At 39.3% G+C, this 22,707-nt stretch overlaps 2 protein-coding genes across 2 annotated transcripts in view; both read right to left on the reverse strand.

The window, feature by feature from the left end:
- Positions 1-1,834: 1,834 nt before the first annotated feature.
- On the reverse strand, positions 1,835-7,155 carry LOC142463959 (intestinal mucin-like protein). Its single transcript, XM_075566876.1, has 8 exons — positions 7,063-7,155; positions 6,561-6,601; positions 6,175-6,303; positions 5,233-5,331; positions 4,323-4,451; positions 4,055-4,109; positions 3,470-3,596; positions 1,835-2,420 (listed from the first exon to the last, which is right to left on the reverse strand). The coding sequence occupies exons 1-8, from the start codon at positions 7,136-7,138 to the stop codon at positions 2,243-2,245; spliced, it is 834 nt and encodes a 277-aa protein (XP_075422991.1). The 5' UTR covers positions 7,139-7,155; the 3' UTR covers positions 1,835-2,242.
- A 1,480-nt stretch (positions 7,156-8,635) lies between these two features.
- LOC142463855 (uncharacterized) overlaps positions 8,636-22,707 on the reverse strand; it is a 34,792-nt gene continuing 20,720 nt past the window's right edge. Inside the window, exons 29-30 of the mRNA XM_075566668.1 lie at positions 10,930-22,659; positions 8,636-8,925 (exon numbers count right to left, since the gene is read on the reverse strand). Coding sequence (XP_075422783.1) covers positions 8,636-8,925; positions 10,930-22,659 — 12,020 coding nt within the window. The remainder of the gene's footprint in view (positions 8,926-10,929; positions 22,660-22,707) is intronic.

The raw sequence follows: 22,707 nt of genomic DNA on the forward strand, positions 1-22,707 counted from the left end.
AATTGAACCTATTGGTATTAAGGATGTCTACAAACTCTTTCAGATGCCACTGTGCCCTGCCATACCATTTACACATCGTCGATGAAATGGACCAATAGGACGATGTGTGAATGAGATACTCTAAATCTTCTGTGAAGACCACCTTGGACTCTCACCAACCTAAGTACAAGTTGGCGTGGGATAGTGCACACTTGGTGCCCATGGCCGTGCCCTGGGTTTGGTGATAGATTTTGTTTCCAAAAAGGAACTATTTTTTCATGAGTACGAATTCCAATAGATTAATCACAAACATGTTGTGAGATGGCATATAGCTGTCCCCTAATTTTAAGAAAGTGAGAGACAGCCTTAAGACTGTATTGATGGTGTATGCTCGTATACTGGCCTTCAACATCCAGGCTCACTAGGATAGTGTCACTGCTGATAATTACTCCTTCTAATCTTTGTACGACATCTTTGGTGTCACTTAGATAGGAGGGCAGTGCCACCACAAATGGTCTGAGGACATCGTCCACATATGAGCTTGCATGTTCATTGAGGTTACCCACTCCTGAAACGATGGGGTGACCTGGTGGGTGTGTTTTGTTTTTATGTATTTTGGGGAGATTGTAAAAGGTTTTGCTAGAAGAATGTTTTCTACCTCTAAGCATCATGTTCTTTAGGTACTGTCTGTAATATATGTGACTTAAGGTCTCAGAAGAAGTGATAAACTATCCATCCTTTATCTATACTACGAGTGGTTGTGCGCTCTCTTTTTTCCTTTTCCTTTTGATCTGTGTTGCGGAGCCAACAATTTTGAGAGGCAGCAAACCAGAAGTGAACTGGTTATTTGCACTGATATGTTTTCTATTTTTCACTGCATTGTGATTGTCACTAGTTTATATATATATATATATACACCACTTCTGTTCACTATTGTGATCACTCACAGCCTGCATGTATTTGCGATATACACCTGGATCACGCATTTTGTGTTTTATATTGTATGTGGTGGTTCTAGACACCATTACACTTATTAGCTGCGCAATTCATATTTGTATTCAGTCACAACAAATTGAGCTCCACTCTAATTGTTTTATAATATTTTTACATGGATACATATACTATACATACATACACATACATTCTCATACTAACTGGAGGGTCCACCCCACAAGAGACTGTGTACCCACACCTCCACTGTGGGAAAGCTGTTAGTCACTGCTCTTCTCTCTGAAATCGCACCACACAAGGCCTTGCATAGCACTACTCAATGCATTGCAGAACCCGATCTCGGAGAGCAGATCAGTGACTCACAGCTCTGTTTCCATAAGGGTAAATGTGCGCGGTCTCTCTATGTTTTACAGAGTCTCGATGGCATGTTGTAGGCTTCTACATTGCACATACATGTATAAATGTGACCTCTGATGTAGAACTTTTATGTGACAAGATTACCCAACAATTACACTCATTTTAAACTTTGTAATATTTATTTAATACTGTGGTGGGATCAAACAATTCAAGTACTGTATGGTCACATCCAAGCAGAATTGTAAATATTAAGAAGTTCAAAAGTAGTGTTTAAAAGTGTAGTGCAATAAGTCTTGAAAAAGTATCATAAGTATTGGATGAGGTTATGAAATATATATCTATTGTTAAATGTTGTGGCCATGTGACTGGAACGGTAGATGATATTTACCCTCCTCTGTCTTTTTATTTTGTTGTAATGAGTAGATTACCCTCCATGTACGGGACTGATATTATTTCCTATATAAGCACACCATCTCTTAAATTTCCCACCCAACGCCTCTCCATGCAGTCACAATGAACAAAGTAGTACATTTGCTGGTTATTGCTTTGAACTTTGAAGTTTATTAAAATCTACATTAAATAATAGGACTAACAGAGGAACATAAAAGTAACACTAATAAAGGGTCTCCATCCATCGCTTATCATAGTAGTAGATCCATCTGCACCAAAATCTGGCATGATTACATACATCTTAGAGTTATATCCCTAAAAGCCTTAAGCTATTTCATGGGACTTGCCATTGGGCAATTTGAGAGCTTTGGTCACCACTACACATTTGCAATTTAGAGCCAAGAAGGAATAGGAGAACTCATGTGAAATTCTACTCATTTAGTTTCTAAAATTATAATATAAAGATTTGGGTAGGGAACAATGGATATTCACAGAAGATGGCTAGCTCTCTGCTCTCATAGCTCTAGTTTCTCTTCTGACTTTCCCTGAAATATTTGGACAATTGTTAGTAGTTCTTCTCAAGGGTACAGATGGCCCCAGCGCAGCCACATCTTATCACATCAGTGTAAGTGTAGCTCTTGCGTTGTCCATTGGTGCACAGCAATTGGACACTCTTCTGTCCCACCTCTAGATCCGTGCAGCAAGTACACTTATGGTCAATGCTGTTCGAAGTCATTGAATACCTGGGAAAATAAAGCATGTGTCAGATATTTGTTTAGATATTAGTGTAGGGTTGAAGTCACCATTATTGGTCTTGAAGAAAACTAGGTACTTTCACAGGTAATGTGTCTCCCTAATGGACAGTTATGACATGTTGTCATAAGTGGATTTAGAACATGAGCTTTAAAAATCTCACAAGTCTTAAAGCTTTACAGTGCCAGGGATCCAGCAGCACCAGAGCACCATGGGATCTCTAGCACTTCCGGAAGCCAGAAACAAAAGTGGAGGGGGATCCACTGCTGTTTTTATCAAGCTGGCTGCTTCATCAGAATGGTCAACCCACAATCATCTTCCTAGAAAATAAGGAAATGTCTATGACATACCTGGTACGCTACAAGGGTCTCTGGCATGCCAAGACTCATGCTATACAAGACATATCATTAGAGCAATGTAAAGGTTACAGAAAGGTTACAGAAGTGGTGAATGAGTTCTGTAAAACATACTGTGTGGATACTACACTTTGATTTAAAAAAAAAAAAAGGAGGGGAACAAAGTTGAGCTTTTTGTGGGTTTTGGCTTGATATTCACTTTGATTCAAAAATTATTTCCAAAGTTTGACTCGAACTTCGAATTCTCAAACTGCTCGGAATTCAAATCAAATATTTCATCCATGGAATTCAGATTTCAAACACAAGAACGTGCCCATACTTAATTGAAAGTTTAACATTATACATAGTGGGCTGCTACAGTATATGCCGTTGTTGTTCTATGCTATGCTTTTGTTAATTAGCCTATTACTATTATTATTATGCTTGTAAATCTACAGTATTAACTGTTTTGTATATCAGAATTATTTTTAAATCTCTTACTGTCTAAAGGTGTAGAGATTGTTTAGATCCCGTACTTATTAATCATTGAAGCTTGGATCTAATGATATGAGTTTAAAAGCCCTGTATGATCACATTATTTGGAATCCAGTATGTGAGTATGTTGGGCTTGTAGCAATGCTGTAAATGAAGTACCAGTGTAGTACAGCCCCCTCTGACAGTGAATAGGTGAATAATTGACTTACATGGAAGATCCCATACAGGGGCCTCCGCAGTATGAGAGTTCCACCGCCAGCTCGCAGTCATCTTGTCTCAGGACTGTCACATTCTTTCGAACACCGCAATTTTCTATGACCGTCGGTTTTTCTATTACTTTAATTTATATATTTAAAAAAAAAGTATTAATCAAAGAGGAACTTTCATTCCACAATCAGTTCCCTGGACTTTCTAGGATCTACCGGCACCCATTCACTAAGCTATGTCCTGGAGGTGTACTATGTTCTGAGTCACATCACTTTTGTCTAGCGCTGGTCTTCTCTAGATGTATCACAAGTTACATCCCCAAGTGATGTTCTATCCCAGGGTCAACATGCTCTGGTTTTCCATGCCCATTCCCTTAATTACATATTAAGAAGCCCTATGCTATAGTATGTATGGCTGCCCAATTCTGTTCAGTTGTTCTGTCTTAGAGATGCCATTTTTAATATCCCTTTGCATACCTCCTGAACCATTAAGCCCACTAGTTCACTAATCCATATAGTACCCAAGTTTCCTGAGCCATACAGTCCCGGTGATGATAGACTCTTGTCTACCCCGTATACCCTTCTTACCTGATTTAGGTGTGCATGTCTGACAGCAGCCGTCCTCATCATATTTAAGTGTACTCTAAAACAGACAAGGAGTTTGAGCTTAAAATACTACCACTGTTATGAAGCGGCAAATTCATCTGTATCAAACCAAGTCTGTCCCTTAATTGTCTACTAGGTACAAAGTGTTAAGGTTATTCCAAAAGTGCAATGCAATGGTAAATAACATAATATAGTACATCATAAGCATTACATGGTCAGACAATGTTAAGTGACTGAGTGTATAACATACCAGGTCACACTTGGCGATGTCCAGATCCTGGCAAACCTTCTTCACCTTGGTCAGGATGGGCTTGCCATTTTCTTCGTTACATTCATAGTAGCTGCAAGTGCTTCCCTTGGGACGATAAGTATCCCCAATCTACAGAATGAAGACAGGATTATGAATCTTCCAGTATCTAAATTAAATCTCCAAGGTGGAAATGATCGGACCTCAAAGTAGTCCAGAGAATGAGATAATATGAAGTCTGTGACAATTAGGGTTGCCAAGTGGCTTCCCCAAAAATACTGGACACAATGGTGAAAGGTGCGACACGCTCGAGACACATACACAAACCCTCACCTCTCCATGGTGTTTCCTTCTCTCCTTGATCCCACCCCCAGGCTCCTGACACCTCCTCCTGATTGGTTGCATTACCCAGCAGCAGTCGATGAGGAGCTGCTGGGCAGGAAGCTGCCCAGCTTTCTAGAAACAGCCCTGCTCTCTCCTTGCTTGGGGAAATCCCATGGCCCCCCCAAGCCGGTCAGGTCACTATGTCCGGAGAGGTAATACCGGACACATACATGTCCACTATTAAATCTATTTTTTTACTGGACAGTGTCCAAATTCAGGACAGTCCAGTTCAATACTGAACACCTGGCAACCCTAGCCCACAAAGTGTGACTGCCGCATTGTGAAGTAACTACAGTATGTGATATAAGGCGCTGTGAAATAGAATTTAAGAGACTCCAAGGATATAAGGCATCTGACATGTTGGAGGTGATACGCCAATAATATATAAAACAGTGAAGAAATAATGGAAGTTTTGTGTTTGCGAGAGTTGAATAGAGCATTGTTAAAATACAGTGTCCCATACATTTTTTTTAGTTGAGGCTCATGCCCTGAGCCTGATACAGTTTGACACATCTTGTTTAACAGTTACCTTAATGTCTACTTCTGTGTTTTTCTCTCCCTTCATGGTGCATTGTTTGGCCACACACTCACCACAGCATTGCCCTGTCTTCTCCCTGTATACATAACCCTAGGGTAAAAGTTAGAGATAAGAGTAGATCGTGGTGAGAACATACAGTATACAAAACGATCTGCTCATTTAAAAATGTCAGATGAGCAAGAGATGAACAGCTGCAGCGGCCGTTTTTTAAACAAATCACGCGTTGTGTACATCGGAATACCGATGTCATGACGCAGGATGTCTTCCAACCTTTCCGCCTTAAGACGCGAGTCTGGTTTTTAAACACCTTAAATTGACACAGTAGCACAGTACTGTACACATTGCAATTCATTCATTTCATTGCACCCAAAGAAACAGAATCCATGAAATTCAACAAAGCAATTGCGATAAGCGCGGGTGCCTGGGGCGATTGGCCACGTTCATGCTGCGTGGAGTACAGCAGAGAACACGAAATCGGCGCCGTGTTTTTTTTGAATACATGCCGCTGCAGCTGTAATTGGTGCCAAAATTATGTCGTTCAAATATTTGAATTTGAACTATGTAATTATCAATTACATCAGACATATCATAATGCTGTCTCCTGTGCAACATCTGCTGTATCTGAGGTACAGTATCTTCACTGACAACAGAAACCTTATTTAAGCAATACAGAACAGGTGTAGTTGTACTGTATATATGGAGTTCCCTAAAGCTTGTTATGACTTGGCATAAAGCATCTACATTTATAAAAAGGGAGTATTGGTTCCTTTTTCATTGATAGCCGATATTGACAAGTTTAGAACTGGTCTAGTACCAACTGTGCGCAGGGCGTATAGAACAGGGCTGAATCCACACGTGGTCTTCAGCTAAAAAAGCAGCATGGAATATAAAAGATTCTCATGGAAAAGGTTTTACCGCAGGGAGAGAACTTACTTCCTTGCAGGTCTTCTCACACACAATTGGCTGGCATTTTACAGCATAGAACTCGGATTCCATGTCCATATTGTGGGAGCATTCACACGTCTGACAGGCATCCTTGGGTTGAGGGATGATTGATCCACGCTGAGGAGAAAGAATGGGGTAACACATTAATTCACCACCACCTTTAACATTATAGTCCATAAAAGACGTGCAAATTAAAGTCCTCTAGCTGAGAAAAAATATACCAATAATAGTAATAGAATATCCCACCAAAAGAAGACATCTATCTTTATTTGGGATCTTCATTGCCGTTGCCAGAGCATTATGAACTAATTATACATAGTAGTCTCCAGCTCAGGTGAGTAGGTATAAAAAGGTGTATAATAGCAGTATTTTACCTGGTATACATCATTTCCAACCACGCACACAGAGTCAGGCACTGTTGATAAAAAAGACAAGGTAGGATACAACCACTTATTTTTTTTTGCTTATTTCCATGTTGAACTGTTGGAAGTTGTGCTACCATTTAATGGGTCTTAAGAGGTCTTCATACAGTAGATGAAATAATAGTGTACCCTTTAAACTTTGTTTTCATATAACTTATTCAGTATATTCTGCTCTTTCTTTATAAAAGATTATTTAAATGCTAGAGATTCCACATCAAACTAATGTGCAACAGGTACTGAAGCATTAAGGGAGATTGGTATTGGCAGTGCTTTTTCATTCAGTCTACAATAGGGACTCATGTATTAGCTAGAAGGAATCCTATTGAAGGATAATAGGTAACACTGTAAGAATTGGCTTCTATCAGATATGGAATATATATTCATGACTCATCTTGCACCTTTGCATGACTGCTAACTGCTAAGAGGCAGAGTATGTCCGTGAAATGGCACTTACCACATGTAATGTTGGCACAGCAGGCTCCTGGTGGCAGGAAGGAAACCACACGATAGCCGGATCCACATTTTGGCATCTGGCACACACACGGCCCACAGGCTATAGAATATTCAAATAAATAAAAAAGAGTTTAATACCCTGAACCTTTCAACTACAAAGTGTTGGAGTATCAATGGCATACTTTTATTTAGCTACCTGTATCTGGCAAATATATATATATATATATATAAATATATATATATATATATATATATATATATATATATATATATATATATATATATATATATATATATATATTACAGTATGTATGTATACATCATAGTTGGCAGCTAATAAATTGTACTAAAATGTAAATATATATCCCCTGATGAAATCCACCGAGTCGGAAGAAACGCGTCGGGTCACGTGGTATAGGAACTACGGTGGTGGAGCAGTCCAGACGCCTAAACACAGACACCAGTACAGGAGTTCCCTGTCATCTCATCTGAGAAAGAGCCGTGCCGGGCCGTGCTGATCAGGAACTGCAAGTTGCTCATTCGGGTTGCCGGAGAGACGCTGAGACGGTGACACCAGCAGCAGTGAAGCCTTGCGGTTTGCACAGCTAGATGGAACGGAAGGAACTTGCTGCGGTCTGACATCTGTTTGGTGCATGGGCTTGTCCCATAAAACGCTTTTAATACACTGTCAAAGTGTGAGTGTGCAATTGTCTATGTTCGTGGTAAATTAAACTTTTATTATTGGATTTTACACATGGATCGGGCGCCTTTTCTTTCTCTTTTTTTCTAATAGGTATCGTTTGGGAGGTTGTTGACCCCAAGAATGAAGCTGCCCGGACCACAATTTTCCTTTAAGGTTTTTTACACAGTTCCAGGACATTTTATTATTATTTTTCATTTTTTAACAGACATTTTTTGAACTTTTTATTATTTTTTTATGTTAACAATTTAGAAATTTTGTTTATTTGTATGGTTATATTTTATATCATTTTTTCATTTGCCCATTTTGTCACTTTTATATATAATTTTTGCATATAGGTATCTGTGCAGGGTGTGGCATTTTATCAATCAGGACCAGGGTTGCAGCAATTTGGGTGTATGGTATCACAGGCGCTGTCTATTTATTTCTTTACCAATATATATACAGTATATATATATATATATATATATATATATATATATATATATATATATATATATATATATATTTTACAGTATGTATACATCATAGTTGGCAACTAATCAATTGTACTAAAATGTAAATATATATTATGTGTCCCAATGTGACAGCAGGTTGATCTTAACTTTTAATTGGGCAGTTCTGCTGGCGAACTCATACTTAGAAATATTGTAAACTATGTATCAAGTCAATTTGGCAAGAAATAGGAATGCAAAGAGCCTTATTTTCATTTTAAGTTCTAAAGCATCAAGGTATCCAGCTATTTTTCTCCAATTTTGTGTCAGTTTACAATAGGAGTTATACAGTACGTAGGAAGAAGTTAGAAGATGTCATTGCATTGTAATATAACCCTGCAGAATGAATCATTCTTTAAGGTCCCTGAATCTAAATAATACTACTTTACCACCTTGTGCTGGCACTGAATACACCCTGTAAATTCATACTCACTTGGACTGCCGGTTACTGGAACAGCTGTTGATGGTGTTGGACTTGACTCAATTGAAGTTGTATAAAGCGAGGTGGATGGGGTCGTTGAAGGACTACTAATAGTGGACTCCGTTGAAGATGAGGTGGTGGGAGTTGGTGTAACACATTGACCCACAAACCTTTCAGGTGTGCACACATTGCTACATTTTGCATAATATTCACAGCCATCAATGTCTGCGGTTTTGTAGATAATGTCACCTGGGGCACAAGAAAATAATTAATGAGGCTCCGACATTCACATTTGCGAATAAGAGAAAAAACTGTTGTTAGATTCACCATGATTGGCTCACTCTAACAAATAATAATCTGAGACACATTTGCTATTGTCATATTATAATAATGATACAGAACACTTATGAGTACATTGTCATCTCACGCAGATTCCCTACACCTGTCTTACCCCCATTGTCACACAGCAGGCATTGAGCACTCATACTGTGTCACTTTCACTTGCTATCAATTAGGTGTAAATATTGTCATATTGGATGGTATTCTTGTTTAGGTGCGAAAAGACTAACAGGCCACCAGACCTGATTTGTAGCCATGCTATATCATTGTCAGGGATTCAAATGTATTAACTACCAATAATATTGATCAGATTTTACTGCATAGTATATACCCTTAACTTTTTTCAACAAAGAACATTTGCATTGTACAGTATGAGATTACCAATTTTAGTATCCTCTCTGCATGTGGCATATATTGACTTCTATCCTTTCCTTTCTTTAGTGACTACTCACCATGGGACCTACAGTATGTATGAAGTGACGCTAAAGGCATTTTGTCGTGATGCTTGGATGTTGTCTGTGGTGCACATACTGTATGCAACTGATATCTATAAGAAAATTGTGAGCACATGCCACTCTTGTGCACCATAAATCTATTGAAATCGTCTGTCAACTTTTCCTTGCAGATAAGTAGACACCAACAATTCTTAGAGCGTTCTTATGTATGAACCCAATGGACTCTTCGTAGTGTACTGGAGAAGGAGCACTCAAGCCATGCTGGGGTATACTACCATGAGTGCTAAAGAAAGCTGGAGAAATCCAGATGTGTCGTTAGAAGAAGGAGACTAGCATTCATGTGCTACTCTGCTTCTTCTAACTGAAGTTAATGTAGACGGTACAAAGAATAAGAAAATATGCGCCCAATGTAAGAACATGAATAATTACATAACAAAATATGCTGCTAATAATTTGTGGGGAGAAACTGGCTTTATGTCGCAATGCACACTTTCAATTCACTTTTAAAAAACTATTCTTAACACATAACCTCCCATATAGTTTTCAATGTTTGTTTTTATACATAGTATTTGTATTCATACAGCAAGGGGTGCCAATTATTGTATTTCATCTCTAAGTGCCTAAATATCTAAAACAAAGTCTATATTGGATCAATAGAAGCCGTTGGGGTTTCATTAAAAGGTGTGATTACATACAGCAATAAGGATTGTAGGTGACTGAGAAGGAGAGATTTTATGGATCAATAGGAAGAGTTGTAACAGCTTAAAGTAGGGCAAGAAGAGAAATTAGAGGGATAATATAAGATGTCGTGGAATAAAGCTTAAGTCTCCCCTGATATCCAAGCAACATGTATTCTAAACTTGATTGTATTGTACAGTATATGTTACATAAAATATTTATCTATATATTTTAAATATACAGGTTTAATATTAATAAATATATAGTACTGTATTTGGGTATTTTCATGCCCAGGTCTATATGAGCATTATAAGGTGTTTTTAGGGAAGCTAAGACCACGAATGGCTGTGTATTTCCAAGAAGGACATGTGTTGGCCGAAATATGTTATATGTAATAAACAAACAAAAACCTGGATATTTTATCATTCCTAGATAAAACAACAGAGGTTAAATACATAAATGCCGGTGCTCTAAATCCATGGTCTTTTCTGTAATTGTCCTGGACATGCAGAATGCAAAAGATGAAGGATGGGCACTTTCCGTTTTAACATTCAAAGACGAATTTGTCGCCAAACATGACCGACGTTTCAGCTGTCACAGCACCATGCCATTGTTCTGAGTAAAGGCTGTTCTAATAGCTGAAATGTCAGTCATGCTTCGCTGAATAGATCGTCTTTGAATTTAAAATCCCAAAATGCCATTCCTCCATTTTTCTATATCACACGTAATATATAAACATAATCTCGTATGAATGTCACAATGGAAAAATGTTTTAACTCACCTGGAGTAAATAAGGTTTCATTTACTCTGCAGAAGCATGATGTTGAGCTGCTGATCATTGATTCCGTAGTTGGTGATATGGTATGTGAGGATGTTGACATGATGGTGGATCCAGATGTAGTGGTCTTTGTGCTCTCAGATGTGGAAATCGTTGTAGATAATGGTATAGTACTATCAGTAGATGATGTGAATGATGTAATGATTGGAGTGGTAGATATTGGAGAAGTAGTTGTTCCAGAAGTTGACGTAACTGTGACAATTGTGGAGGATGTGATAGTAGTAGAAAAGGTTGTTCCAGAAGTGGTGGTCAATGGATGGGAGGGAGATGTAATTGGAAGGCTGGTGGAAGGTGTTGGTGAAATAGGTGTTGTAGTTGATGTGGAAATTGAAGGAGTTCCTGGAGTTGTTGATACTGTTGGTAAAGAGTATATTTTCTGAGTTGTAGTTACAGTCACTGGCGTTTTTGATGGTATGATAGAGGTAGAAATGGTCTGTGTTGTTGTTGGTTCGCAATATTTAGAACAACACTCGATTCTCATCCTATAGTTATGACACTGTTTGAACCACCCTTTCTGATCTTTATTGTTACAAGCCAGTCCACTATTCAGGTCACATTTGTAAATTTGTATTTCATCTTCACTGCTTGAACCTGAAACTTCTATAGCTTCGCATTCAATTTTGTTTTCGATTTCCTTTTGCGTACAGATCTGATATCCTCTTGCTTTTATTCCTACCAGGCTTTCTGTCTCTCCTCCCCAATAGCCAAATGTAGGTTTATTGGTATCAAACCAGCTTGTCCAATGACATTGCATTTTATATGCACAACTTGTCGAAGAAGTAGTGGAGGGGGAAACTGGTGTAGAATGTGTGGTTGATAAGGAGGAATACGGTGCAGGAGTTATTGTTGTTTGTGATGGTTTGATAGAGGTAGAAATGGTCGGTGTTGTTGTTGGTTCACAATATTTAGAACAACACTCAATTCTCATCCTATAGTTAGAACACTTTTGGAACCATCCTTTCTGATCTTTATTGTTACAAACCAGTCCACTATTCAGGTCACATTTGTAAATTTCTCTTTGTTCTTCACTGCTTGAACCTGAATAATCTACAGCTTCGCACTCTATTTTGTTTTCGATTTCCTTTTGCGTACAGATCTGATACCCTCTTGCTTTTATTCCTACCAGGCTTTCTGTCTCTCCGCCCCAAAAGCCAAACGTAGGTTTATTGGTATCAAACCAGCTTGTCCAATGACATTGCATTTTATATGCACAGCTTGTCGAAGAAGTAGTGGAGGGGGTAACTGGTGTAGAATGTGTGGTTGATGAGGAGGAATATGGTGCAGGAGTTATTGTTGTTTGTGATGGTTTGGTAGAGGTAGAAATGGTCGGTGGTGGTGTTGTTGGTTCACAATATTTAGAACAACACTCGATTCTCATCCTATAGTTATGACACTGTTTGAACCAGCCTTTCTGATCTTTATTGTTACAAGCCAGTCCACTATTCAGGTCACATTTGTAAGTCTGTATTTCTTCATCACTGCTTGAATCTGCAACTTCTACAGCTTCGCACTGTATTTTGTTTTCGATTTCCTTTTGCGTACAGATCTGATATCCTCTTGCTTTTATTGCTACCAGGCTTTCTGTCTCTCCACCCCAAAAGCCAAATGTAGGTTTATTGGTATCAAACCAGCTTGACCAATGACATTGCATTTTATATGCACAACTTGTTGAAGGAGTAGAAGAGGGGGTAACTGGTGTAGTTGGTGTGGTTGATGAGGGGGGATGTGGTCCAAAAGTTGATGTCTTTGTTGTGGATGGAGTACTTGTTGAAGAGCTTGAAGTTGATACTGTTGGTAGAGAGTGTATTTCTGGAGTTTTAGTTACAGTCTCTGGCATTTGTGATTGTGTGATAGAGGTAGAAATCGTTGATGTTGTTGAACTTAGTGAAGAAGTTGTGGAGAGGGTAACTGGTGTAGTTGATGTTGGGGGTTGCGGTTCAGAAGCTGATGACACTGATGTGAATGGAATACTTGTTGAAGGGGTTGTAGTTGATTCTGTTGGTACAGACTGTATTTCTGGAGTTGTAGTTACAGTCTCTGGCGTTTGTGATTGTGTGATAGAGGTAGAAATCGTTGATGTTGTTGAACTTGGTGAAGAAGTAGTGAAGAGGGTAACCTGTGTAGTTGGTGTGGTTGATGTTGGGGGTTGCGGTTCAGAAGTTGATGTCACTGATGTGGATGGAGTACTTGTTGAAGGGCTTGTGGTTGATTCTGTTGGTACAGACTGTATTTCTGGAGTTGTAGTTACAGTCTCTGGTGTTTGTGATTGTGTGATAAAGGTAGAAATTGTTGATGTTGTTGAACTTGGTGAAGAAGTAGTGATGAGGGTAACTTCTGTAGTTGGTGTGGTTGATGTTGGGGGTTGCAGTTCAGAAGTTGATGTCACTGATGTGGATGGAGTACTTGTTGAAGGGCTTGTGGTTGATTCTGTTGGTACAGACTGTATTTCTGGAGTTGTAGTTGCAGTCTCTGGTGTTTGTGATTGTGTGATAGAGGTAGAAATTGTTGATGTTGTTGTTGAACTTGTTAAAGAAGTAGTGGAGGGGGTAACTGGTGTAGTTGGTGTGGTTGATGTTGCGGGATGTGGTTCAGAAGTTGATACTGTTGGTAAAGAGTATATTTTCTGAGTTGTAGTTACAGTCACTGGCGTTTTTGATGGTATGATAGAGGTAGAAATGGTCGGTGTTGTTGTTGGTTCACAATATTTAGAACAACACTCGATTCTAATCCTATAGTTAGAACACTTTTGTAACCAACCTTTCTGGTCTTTATTGTTACAGACCAGTCCACTATCCAGGTCACATTTGTAAATTTGTTTTTGTTCTTCACTGCTTGAACCTTGATATTCTACAGCTTCGCACTGTATTTTATTTTCAATTTCCTTTTGCGTACAGATCTGATATCCTCTTGCTTTGATTGCTCGCAGGCTTTCTTCCTCGACACCCCAATAGCCAAATGTTGGTTTATGGGTATCAAACCAGCTTGTCCAATGACATTGCATCTTATATGCACAACTTGTTGAAGAAGTAGTGGAGGGGGTAATTGGTGTAGAATGTGTGGTTGATGAGGAGGAATATGGTGCAGGAGTTATTGTTGTTTGTGCTGGTTTGATAGAGGTAGAAATAGTCGGTGTTGTTGTTGTTGGTTCACAATATTTAGAACAACACTCGATTCTCATCCTATAGTTAGAACACTGTTTGAACCACCCTTTCTGATCTTTATTGTTACAAACCAATCCACTATTCAGGTCACATTTGTAAATTTGTATTTCTTCATCACTGCTGGAACCTGAAACTTCTTCTACAGCTTCGCACTGTATTTTGTTTTCAATTTCCTTTTGTGTACAGATCTGATATCCTCTTAATTTGACTGCTTTCAGGCTTTCTTCCTCTACACCCCAAAAGCCAAACGTAGGTTTATGGGTATCAAACCAGCTTGTCCAATGACATTGCATTTTATATGCACAACTTGTTGAAGAAGTAGTAGAGGGGGTAACTGGTGTAGTTGGGGTGGTTGATGAAGGGGGATGCGGTCCAAAAGTTGATGTCTTTGTTGTGGATTGAGTACTTGTTGAAGAGCTTGAAGTTGATACTGTTGGTAGAGAGTGTATTTCTGGAGTTTTAGTAACAGTCTCTGGCGTGTGTGATGGTGTGATAGAGGTAGAAATCGTTGATGTTGTTGAACTTTTTGAAGAAGTAGTGGAGAGGGTAACTGGGGTAGTTGGGGTGGTTGATGAAGGGGGTTGCGGTTCAGAAGTTGATGTCACTGATGTGGATGGAGTACTTGTTGAAGAGCTTGAAGTTGATACTGTTGGTAGAGAGTATATTTCTGGAGTTTTAGTTACAGTCTCTAGCGTTTGTGATTGTGTGATAGAGGTAGAAATCGTTGATGTTGTGGCTGAACTTGTTAAAGAAGTAGTGGAGGGGGTAACTGGAGTAGTTTGTGTGGTTGATGTGGGGGTGTGTGGTGCAGAAGTTGATACTGTTGGTAAAGAGTATATTTTCTGAGTTGTAGTTACAGTCACTGGCGTTTTTGATGGTATGATAGAGGTAGAAATGGTCTGTGTTGTTGTTGGTTCACAATATTTAGAACAACACTCGATTCTCATCCTATAGTTATGACACTGTTTGAACCACCCTTTCTGATCTTTATTGTTACAAGCCAGTCCACTATTCAGGTCACATTTGTAAATTTGTATTTCCTCTTCACTGCTTGAACCTGAAACTTCTACAGCTTCGCACTGTATTTTGTTTTCAATTTCCTTTTGCGTACAGATCTGATATCCTCTCGCTTTTATTCCTACAAGGCTTTCTGTCTCTCCTCCCCAATAGCCAAATGTAGGTTTATTGGTATCAAACCAGTTTGTCCAATGACATTGCATTTTATATGCACAACTTGTCGAAGAAGTAGTGGAGGGGGTAACTGGTGTAGAATGTGTGGTTGATGAGGAGGAATACGGTGCAGGAGTTATTGTTGTTTGTGATGGTTTGATAGAGGTAGAAATGGTCGGTGGTAGTGTTGTTGGTTCACAATATTTAGAACAACACTCGATTCTCATCCTATAGTTAGAACACTGTTTGAACCATCCTTTCTGATCTTTATTGTTACATACCAGTCCACTATTCAGGTCACATTTGTAAATTTGTATTTCTTCATCACTGCTCGAACCTGAAGCTTCTACAGCTTCGCACTGTATTTTGTTTTCAATTTCCTTTTGTGTACAGATTTGATATCCTCTTAATTTGATTGCTTTCAGGCTTTCTTCCTCTACACCCCAAAAGCCAAACGTAGGTTTATGGGTATCAAACCAGCTTGTCCAATGGCATTGCATTTTATATGCACAACTTGTTGAAGAAGTAGTAGAGGGGGTAACTGGTGTAGTTGGTGTGGTTGATGAGGGGGGATGCGGTCCAAAAGTTGATGTCTTTGTTGTGGATGAAGTACTTGTTGAAGAGCTTGAAGTTGATACTGTTGGTAGAGAGTGTATTTCTGGAGTTTTAGTTACAGTCTCTGGCGTTTGTGATTGTGTGATAGAGGTAGAAATCGTTGATGTTGAACTTGGTGAAGAAGTAGTGATGAGGGTAACTTCTGTAGTTGGTGTGGTTGATATTGGTGGTTGCGGTTCAGAAGTTGATGTCACTGATGTGGATGGAGTACTTGTTGAAGGGCTTGTGGTTGATTCTGTTGGTACAGACTGTATTTCTGGAGTTGTAGTTACAGTCTCTGGTGTTTGTGATTGTGTGATAGAGGTAGAAATCGTTGATGTTGTTGAAATTGGTGAAGAAGTAGTGATGAGGGTAACTTCTGTAGTTGGTGTGGTTGATATTGGTGGTTGCGGTTCAGAAGTTGATGTCACTGATGTGGATGGAGTACTTGTTGTAGGGCTTGCGGTTGATTCTGTTGGTACAGACTGTATTTCTGGAGTTGTAGTTACAGTCTCTGGTGTTTGTGATTGTGTGATAGAGGTAGAAATCGTTGATGTTGTTGAACTTGGTGAAGAAGTAGTGATGAGGGTAACTTCTGTAGTTGGTGTGGTTGATACTGGTGGTTGCGGTTCAGAAGTTGATGTCACTGATGTGGGTGGAGTACTTGTTGGAGGGCTTGTGGTTGATTCTGTTGGTACAGACTGTATTTCTGGAGTTGTAGTTACAGTCTCTGGTGTTTGTGATTGTGTGATAGAGGTAGAAATCATTGATGTTGTTGAACTTGGTGAAGAAGTAGTGATGAGGGTAACTTCTGTAGTTGGTGTGGTTGATATTGATGGTTGCGGTTCAGAAGTTGATGTCACTGATGTGGATGGAGTACTTGTTGAAGGGCTTGTAGTTGATTCTGTTGGTACAGACTGTATTTCTGGAGTTGTAGTTACAGACTCTGGTGTTTGTGATTGTGTGATAGAGGTAGAAATTGTTGATGTTGTTGTTGAACTTGTTAAAGAAGTAGTGGAAAGGGTAACTGGTGTAGTTGGTGTGGTTGATGTTGCGGGATGTGGTTCAGAAGTTGATACTGTTGGTAAAGAGTATATTTTCTGAGTTGTAGTTACAGTCACTGGCGTTTTTGATGGTATGATTGAGGTAGAAATGGTCGGTGTTGTTGTTGGTTCACAATATTTAGAACAACACTCGATTCTAATCCTATAGTTAGAACACTTTTGTAACCAACCTTTCTGGTCTTTATTGTTACAGACCAGTCCACTATCCAGGTCACATTTGTAAATTTGTTTTTGTTCTTCACTGCTTGAACCTTGATATTCTACAGCTTCGCACTGTATTTTATTTTCAATTTCCTTTTGCGTACAGATCTGATACCCTCTTGCTTTGATTGCTCTCAGGCTTTCTTCCTCGACACCCCAATAGCCAAATGTTGGTTTATGGGTATCAAACCAGCTCGTCCAATGACATTGCATCTTATATACACAACTTGTTGAAGAAGTAGTGGAGGGGGTAATTGGTGTAGAATGTGTGGTTGATGAGGAGGAATATGGTGCAGGAGTTATTGTTGTTTGCGATGGTTTGATAGAGGTAGAAATGGTCGGTGTTGTTGTTGTTGGTTCACAATATTTAGAACAACATTCGATTCTCATCCTATAGTTATGACACTGTTTGAACCACCCTTTCTGATCTTTATTGTTACAAGCCAGTCCACTATTCAGGTCACATTTGTAAATTTGTATTTCCTCTTCACTGCTTGAACCTGAAACTTCTACAGCTTCGCACTGTATTTTGTTTTCAATTTCCTTTTGCGTACAGATCTGATATCCTCTTGCTTTTATTCCTACCAGGCTTTCTGTCTCTCCTCCCCAATAGCCAAATGTAGGTTTATTGGTATCAAACCAGTTTGTCCAATGACATTGCATTTTATATGCACAACTTGTCGAAGAAGTAGTGGAGGGGGTAATTGGTGTAGAATGTGTGGTTGATGAGGAGGAATACGGTGCAGGAGTTATTGTTGTTTGTGATGGTTTGATAGAGGTAGAAATGGTCGGTGGTAGTGTTGTTGGTTCACAATATTTAGAACAACACTCGATTCTCATCCTATAGTTAGAGCACTGTTTGATCCACCCTTTCTGATCTTTATTGTTACATACCAGTCCACTATTCAGGTCACATTTGTAAATTTGTATTTCTTCATCACTGCTCGAACCTGAAGCTTCTACAGCTTCGCACTGTATTTTGTTTTCAATTTCCTTTTGTGTACAGATTTGATATCCTCTTAATTTGATTGCTTTCAGACTTTCTTCCTCTACACCCCAAAAGCCAAATGTAGGTTTATGGGTATCAAACCAGCTTGTCCAATGGCATTGCATTTTATATGCACAACTTGTTGAAGAAGTAGTAGAGGGGGTAACTGGTGTAGTTGGTGTGGTTGATGAGGGGGGATGAGGTCCAAAAGTTGATGTCTTTGTTGTGGATGGAGTACTTGTTGAAGAGCTTGAAGTTGATACTGTTGGTAGAGAGTGTATTTCTGGAGTTTTAGTTACAGTCTCTGGCGTTTGTGATTGTGTGATAGAGGTAGAAATCGTTGATGTTGTTGAACTTAGTGAAGAAGTTGTGGAGAGGGTAACTGGGGCAGTTGATGTTGGTGGTTGCGTTTCAGAAGTTGAAGTCACTAATGTGGATGGAGTACTTGTTGAAGGGCTTGTAGTTGATTCTGTTGGTACAGACTGTATTTCTGGAGTTGTAGTTACAGTCTCTGGCGTTTGTGATTGTGTGATAGAGGTAGAAATCGTTGATGTTGTTGAACTTGGTGAAGAAGTAGTGAAGAGGGTAACTTGTGTTGTTTGTGTGGTTGATGTTGGGGATTGCGGTTCAGAAGTTGATGTCACTGATGTGGATGGAGTACTTGTTGAAGGGCTTGTAGTTGATTCTGTTGTTACAGAGTGTATTTCTGGAGTTGTAGTTACAGTCTCTGGCATTTGTGATTGTGTGATAGAGGTAGAAATCGTTGATGTTGTTGTTAAACTTGTTAAAGAAGTAGTGGAGGGGGTAACTGGTGTAGTTGGTGTAGTTGATTTTGGGGTGTGTGGTGCAGAAGTTGATTCTGTTGGTAAAGAGTATATTTTCTGAGTTGTAGTTACAGTCACTGGCGTTTTTGATGGTACGATAGAGGTAGAAATTGTCTTTGTTGTTGTTGATTCACAATATTTAGAACAACACTCGATTCTCATCCTATAGTTATGACACTGTTTGAACCACCCTTTCTGATCTTTATTGTTACAAGCCAGTCCACTATTCAGGTCACATTTGTAAATTTGTATTTCCTCTTCACTGCTTGAACCTGAAACTTCTACAGCTTCGCACTGTATTTTGTTTTCAATTTCCTTTTGCGTACAGATCTGATATCCTCTTGCTTTTATTCCTACCAGGCTTTCTGTCTCTCCACCCCAATAGCCAAATGTAGGTTTATTTGTATCAAACCAGCTTGTCCAATGACATTGCATTTTATATGCACAACTTGTTGAAGAAGTAGTGGAGGGGGTAATTGGTGTAGAATGTGTGGTTGATGAGAAGGAATACGGTGCACGAGTTATTGTTGTTTGTGCTGGTTTGATAGAGGTAGAAATGGTCGGTGGTAGTGTTGTTGGTTCACAATATTTAGAACAACACTCGATTCTCATCCTATAGTTATGACACTGTTTAAACCAGCCTTTCTGATCTTTATTGTTACAAACCAGTCCACTATTCAGGTCACACTTGTAAATTTGTATTTCTTCATCACTGCTCGAACCTGAAAATTCTACAGCTGCACACTGTATTTTGTTTTCGATTTCCTTTTGCGTACAGATCTGATATCCTTTTGCTTTTATTCCTACCAGGCTTTCTGTCTCTCCTCCCGAAAAGCCAAACGTAGGTGCATGGGTATCAAACCAGCTTGTCCAATGACATTGCATTTTATATGCACAACTTGTTGAAGAAGTAGTAGAGGGGGTGACTGGTGTAGTTGGTGTGGTTGATGAGGAAGGGAGCGTTGTCACTGTTGCAGATGGAGTAGTAGTTGATACTGTTGGTAGAGAGTATATTTTTGGAGTCGGCTTTGTAACCTCTGGCATTTGTGATGATGTGATAGAGGTAGAAATGTCTGATGTTGTTGTTGAACTTGGTGAAGAAGTAGTGATGAGGGTAACTTCTGTAGTTGGTGTGGTTGATATTGGTGGTTGCGGTTCAGAAGTTGATGTCACTGATGTGGATGGAGTACTTGTTGAAGGGCTTGTGGTTGATTCTGTTGGTACAGACTGTATTTCTGGAGTTGTAGTTACAGTCTCTGGTGTTTGTGATTGTGTGATAAAGGTAGAAATTGTTGATGTTGTTGAACTTGGTGAAGAAGTAGTGATGAGGGTAACTTCTGTAGTTGGTGTGGTTGATATTGGTGGTTGCGGTTCAGAAGTTGATGTCACTGATGTGGATGGAGTACTTGTTGAAGGGCTTGTAGTTGATTCTGTTGGTACAGACTGTATTTCTGGAGTTGTAGTTACAGTCTCTGTCATTACTGATGGTGTGATTGAAGTAGAAATCTCTGATGTTATTGTTGAACTTGTTAAAGAAGTAGTGGAGGGGGTAACTGGTGTAGTTGGTGTAGTTGATGTTGGGGTGTGTGGTGCAGAAGTTGATACTGTTGGTAAAGAGTATATTTTCTGAGTTGTAGTTACAGTCACTGGCGTTTTTGATGGTACGATAGAGGTAGAAATTGTCTTTGTTGTTGTTGATTCACAATATTTAGAACAACACTCGATTCTCATCCTATAGTTATGACACTGTTTGAACCACCCTTTCTGATCTTTATTGTTACAAGCCAGTCCACTATTCAGGTCACATTTGTAAATTTGTATTTCCTCTTCACTGCTTGAACCTGAAACTTCTACAGCTTCGCACTGTATTTTGTTTTCAATTTCCTTTTGCGTACAGATCTGATATCCTCTTGCTTTTATTCCTACCAGGCTTTCTGTCTCTCCACCCCAATAGCCAAATGTAGGTTTATTTGTATCAAACCAGCTTGTCCAATGACATTGCATTTTATATGCACAACTTGTTGAAGAAGTAGTGGAGGGGGTAACTGGTGTAGAATGTGTGGTTGATGAGAAGGAATACGGTGCACGAGTTATTGTTGTTTGTGCTGGTTTGATAGAGGTAGAAATGGTCGGTGGTAGTGTTGTTGGTTCACAATATTTAGAACAACACTCGATTCTCATCCTATAGTTATGACACTGTTTAAACCAGCCTTTCTGATCTTTATTGTTACAAACCAGTCCACTATTCAGGTCACACTTGTAAATTTGTATTTCTTCATCACTGCTCGAACCTGAAAATTCTACAGCTGCACACTGTATTTTGTTTTCGATTTCCTTTTGCGTACAGATCTGATATCCTTTTGCTTTTATTCCTACCAGGCTTTCTGTCTCTCCTCCCGAAAAGCCAAACGTAGGTGCATGGGTATCAAACCAGCTTGTCCAATGACATTGCATTTTATATGCACAACTTGTTGAAGAAGTAGTAGAGGGGGTGACTGGTGTAGTTGGTGTGGTTGATGAGGAAGGGAGCGTTGTCACTGTTGCAGATGGAGTAGTAGTTGATACTGTTGGTAGAGAGTATATTTTTGGAGTCGGCTTTGTAACCTCTGGCATTTGTGATGATGTGATAGAGGTAGAAATGTCTGATGTTGTTGTTGAACTTGGTGAAGAAGTAGTGATGAGGGTAACTTCTGTAGTTGGTGTGGTTGATATTGGTGGTTGCGGTTCAGAAGTTGATGTCACTGATGTGGATGGAGTACTTGTTGAAGGGCTTGTGGTTGATTCTGTTGGTACAGACTGTATTTCTGGAGTTGTAGTTACAGTCTCTGGTGTTTGTGATTGTGTGATGAAGGTAGAAATTGTTGATGTTGTTGAACTTGGTGAAGAAGTAGTGATGAGGGTAACTTCTGTAGTTGGTGTGGTTGATGTTGGGGGTTGCAGTTCAGAAGTTGATGTCACTGATGTGGATGGAGTACTTGTTGAAGGGCTTGTAGTTGATTCTGTTGGTACAGACTGTATTTCTGGAGTTGTAGTTACAGTCTCTGTCATTACTGATGGTGTGATTGAAGTAGAAATCTCTGATGTTATTGTTGAACTTGTTGAAGAAGTAGTGGATGGCGAACCTGGTGTAGTTGGTGGGGTTGATGTGGGGAGGTACGGTTCAGAAGTTGATGTCACTGATGTGGATGCAGTACTTGTTGACGGGCTTGTAGTTGATTCTGTTGGTACAGAGTGTATTTCTGGAGTTGTAGTTACAGTCTCTGGCGTTACTGATGGTGTGATTGTAGATATAGTGATTGACAATGTGGTGGGAGTGTTTGATAATGACGTTGAAGGAGTTGCTGAAGTCGGAGTAGCTTGTATCTCTGTTGTTGTGCATTCCTTATGTGAGTGACAGCATTCAATCTTTATCTGATAATTGTAACAGATTGGAAAGTTATTGCTGTTGTGACAAATTAGACCGATATCTTTGCTGCATGTTACATCTTGGTCTAAATCTTCAAATTTTTCATCAGGAAATTCCTTTGCTCTGCACTGTACAGTTCGAGGAGTATCACAAACGGTATATCCATTTTTCCTGATATTTTCAAAGGTTTCAAAATCCCCTTTGTCATTTCCAAATTTTGGATAGCTCACATCATACCAATCGGACCAAACACACTCTGCACACACTGAAAAATAAAGAGAATTGTTTGAGTTGTTCAATAAATATTCAGTTT

The sequence above is a fragment of the Ascaphus truei genome, chromosome 12 (assembly GCF_040206685.1).
Source record: "Ascaphus truei isolate aAscTru1 chromosome 12, aAscTru1.hap1, whole genome shotgun sequence".
Classification (NCBI taxonomy): Eukaryota; Metazoa; Chordata; class Amphibia; order Anura; family Ascaphidae; genus Ascaphus; species Ascaphus truei.

Coding starts and splice junctions, on each gene's coding strand:
- LOC142463959 (XM_075566876.1), bottom strand. CDS start 7,138: ATGCCAAAATGTGGATCCGGCTATCGTGTGGTTTCCTTCCTGCCACCA. Junction 3,597..4,054: donor GACATGCACACCTAAATCAG/GTAAGAAGGGTA, acceptor TATAAATTAAAG/TAATAGAAAAACCGACGGTC. Junction 2,421..3,469: donor CCCTGTATGGGATCTTCCAT/GTAAGTCAATTA, acceptor TTATTTTCCCAG/GTATTCAATGACTTCGAACA.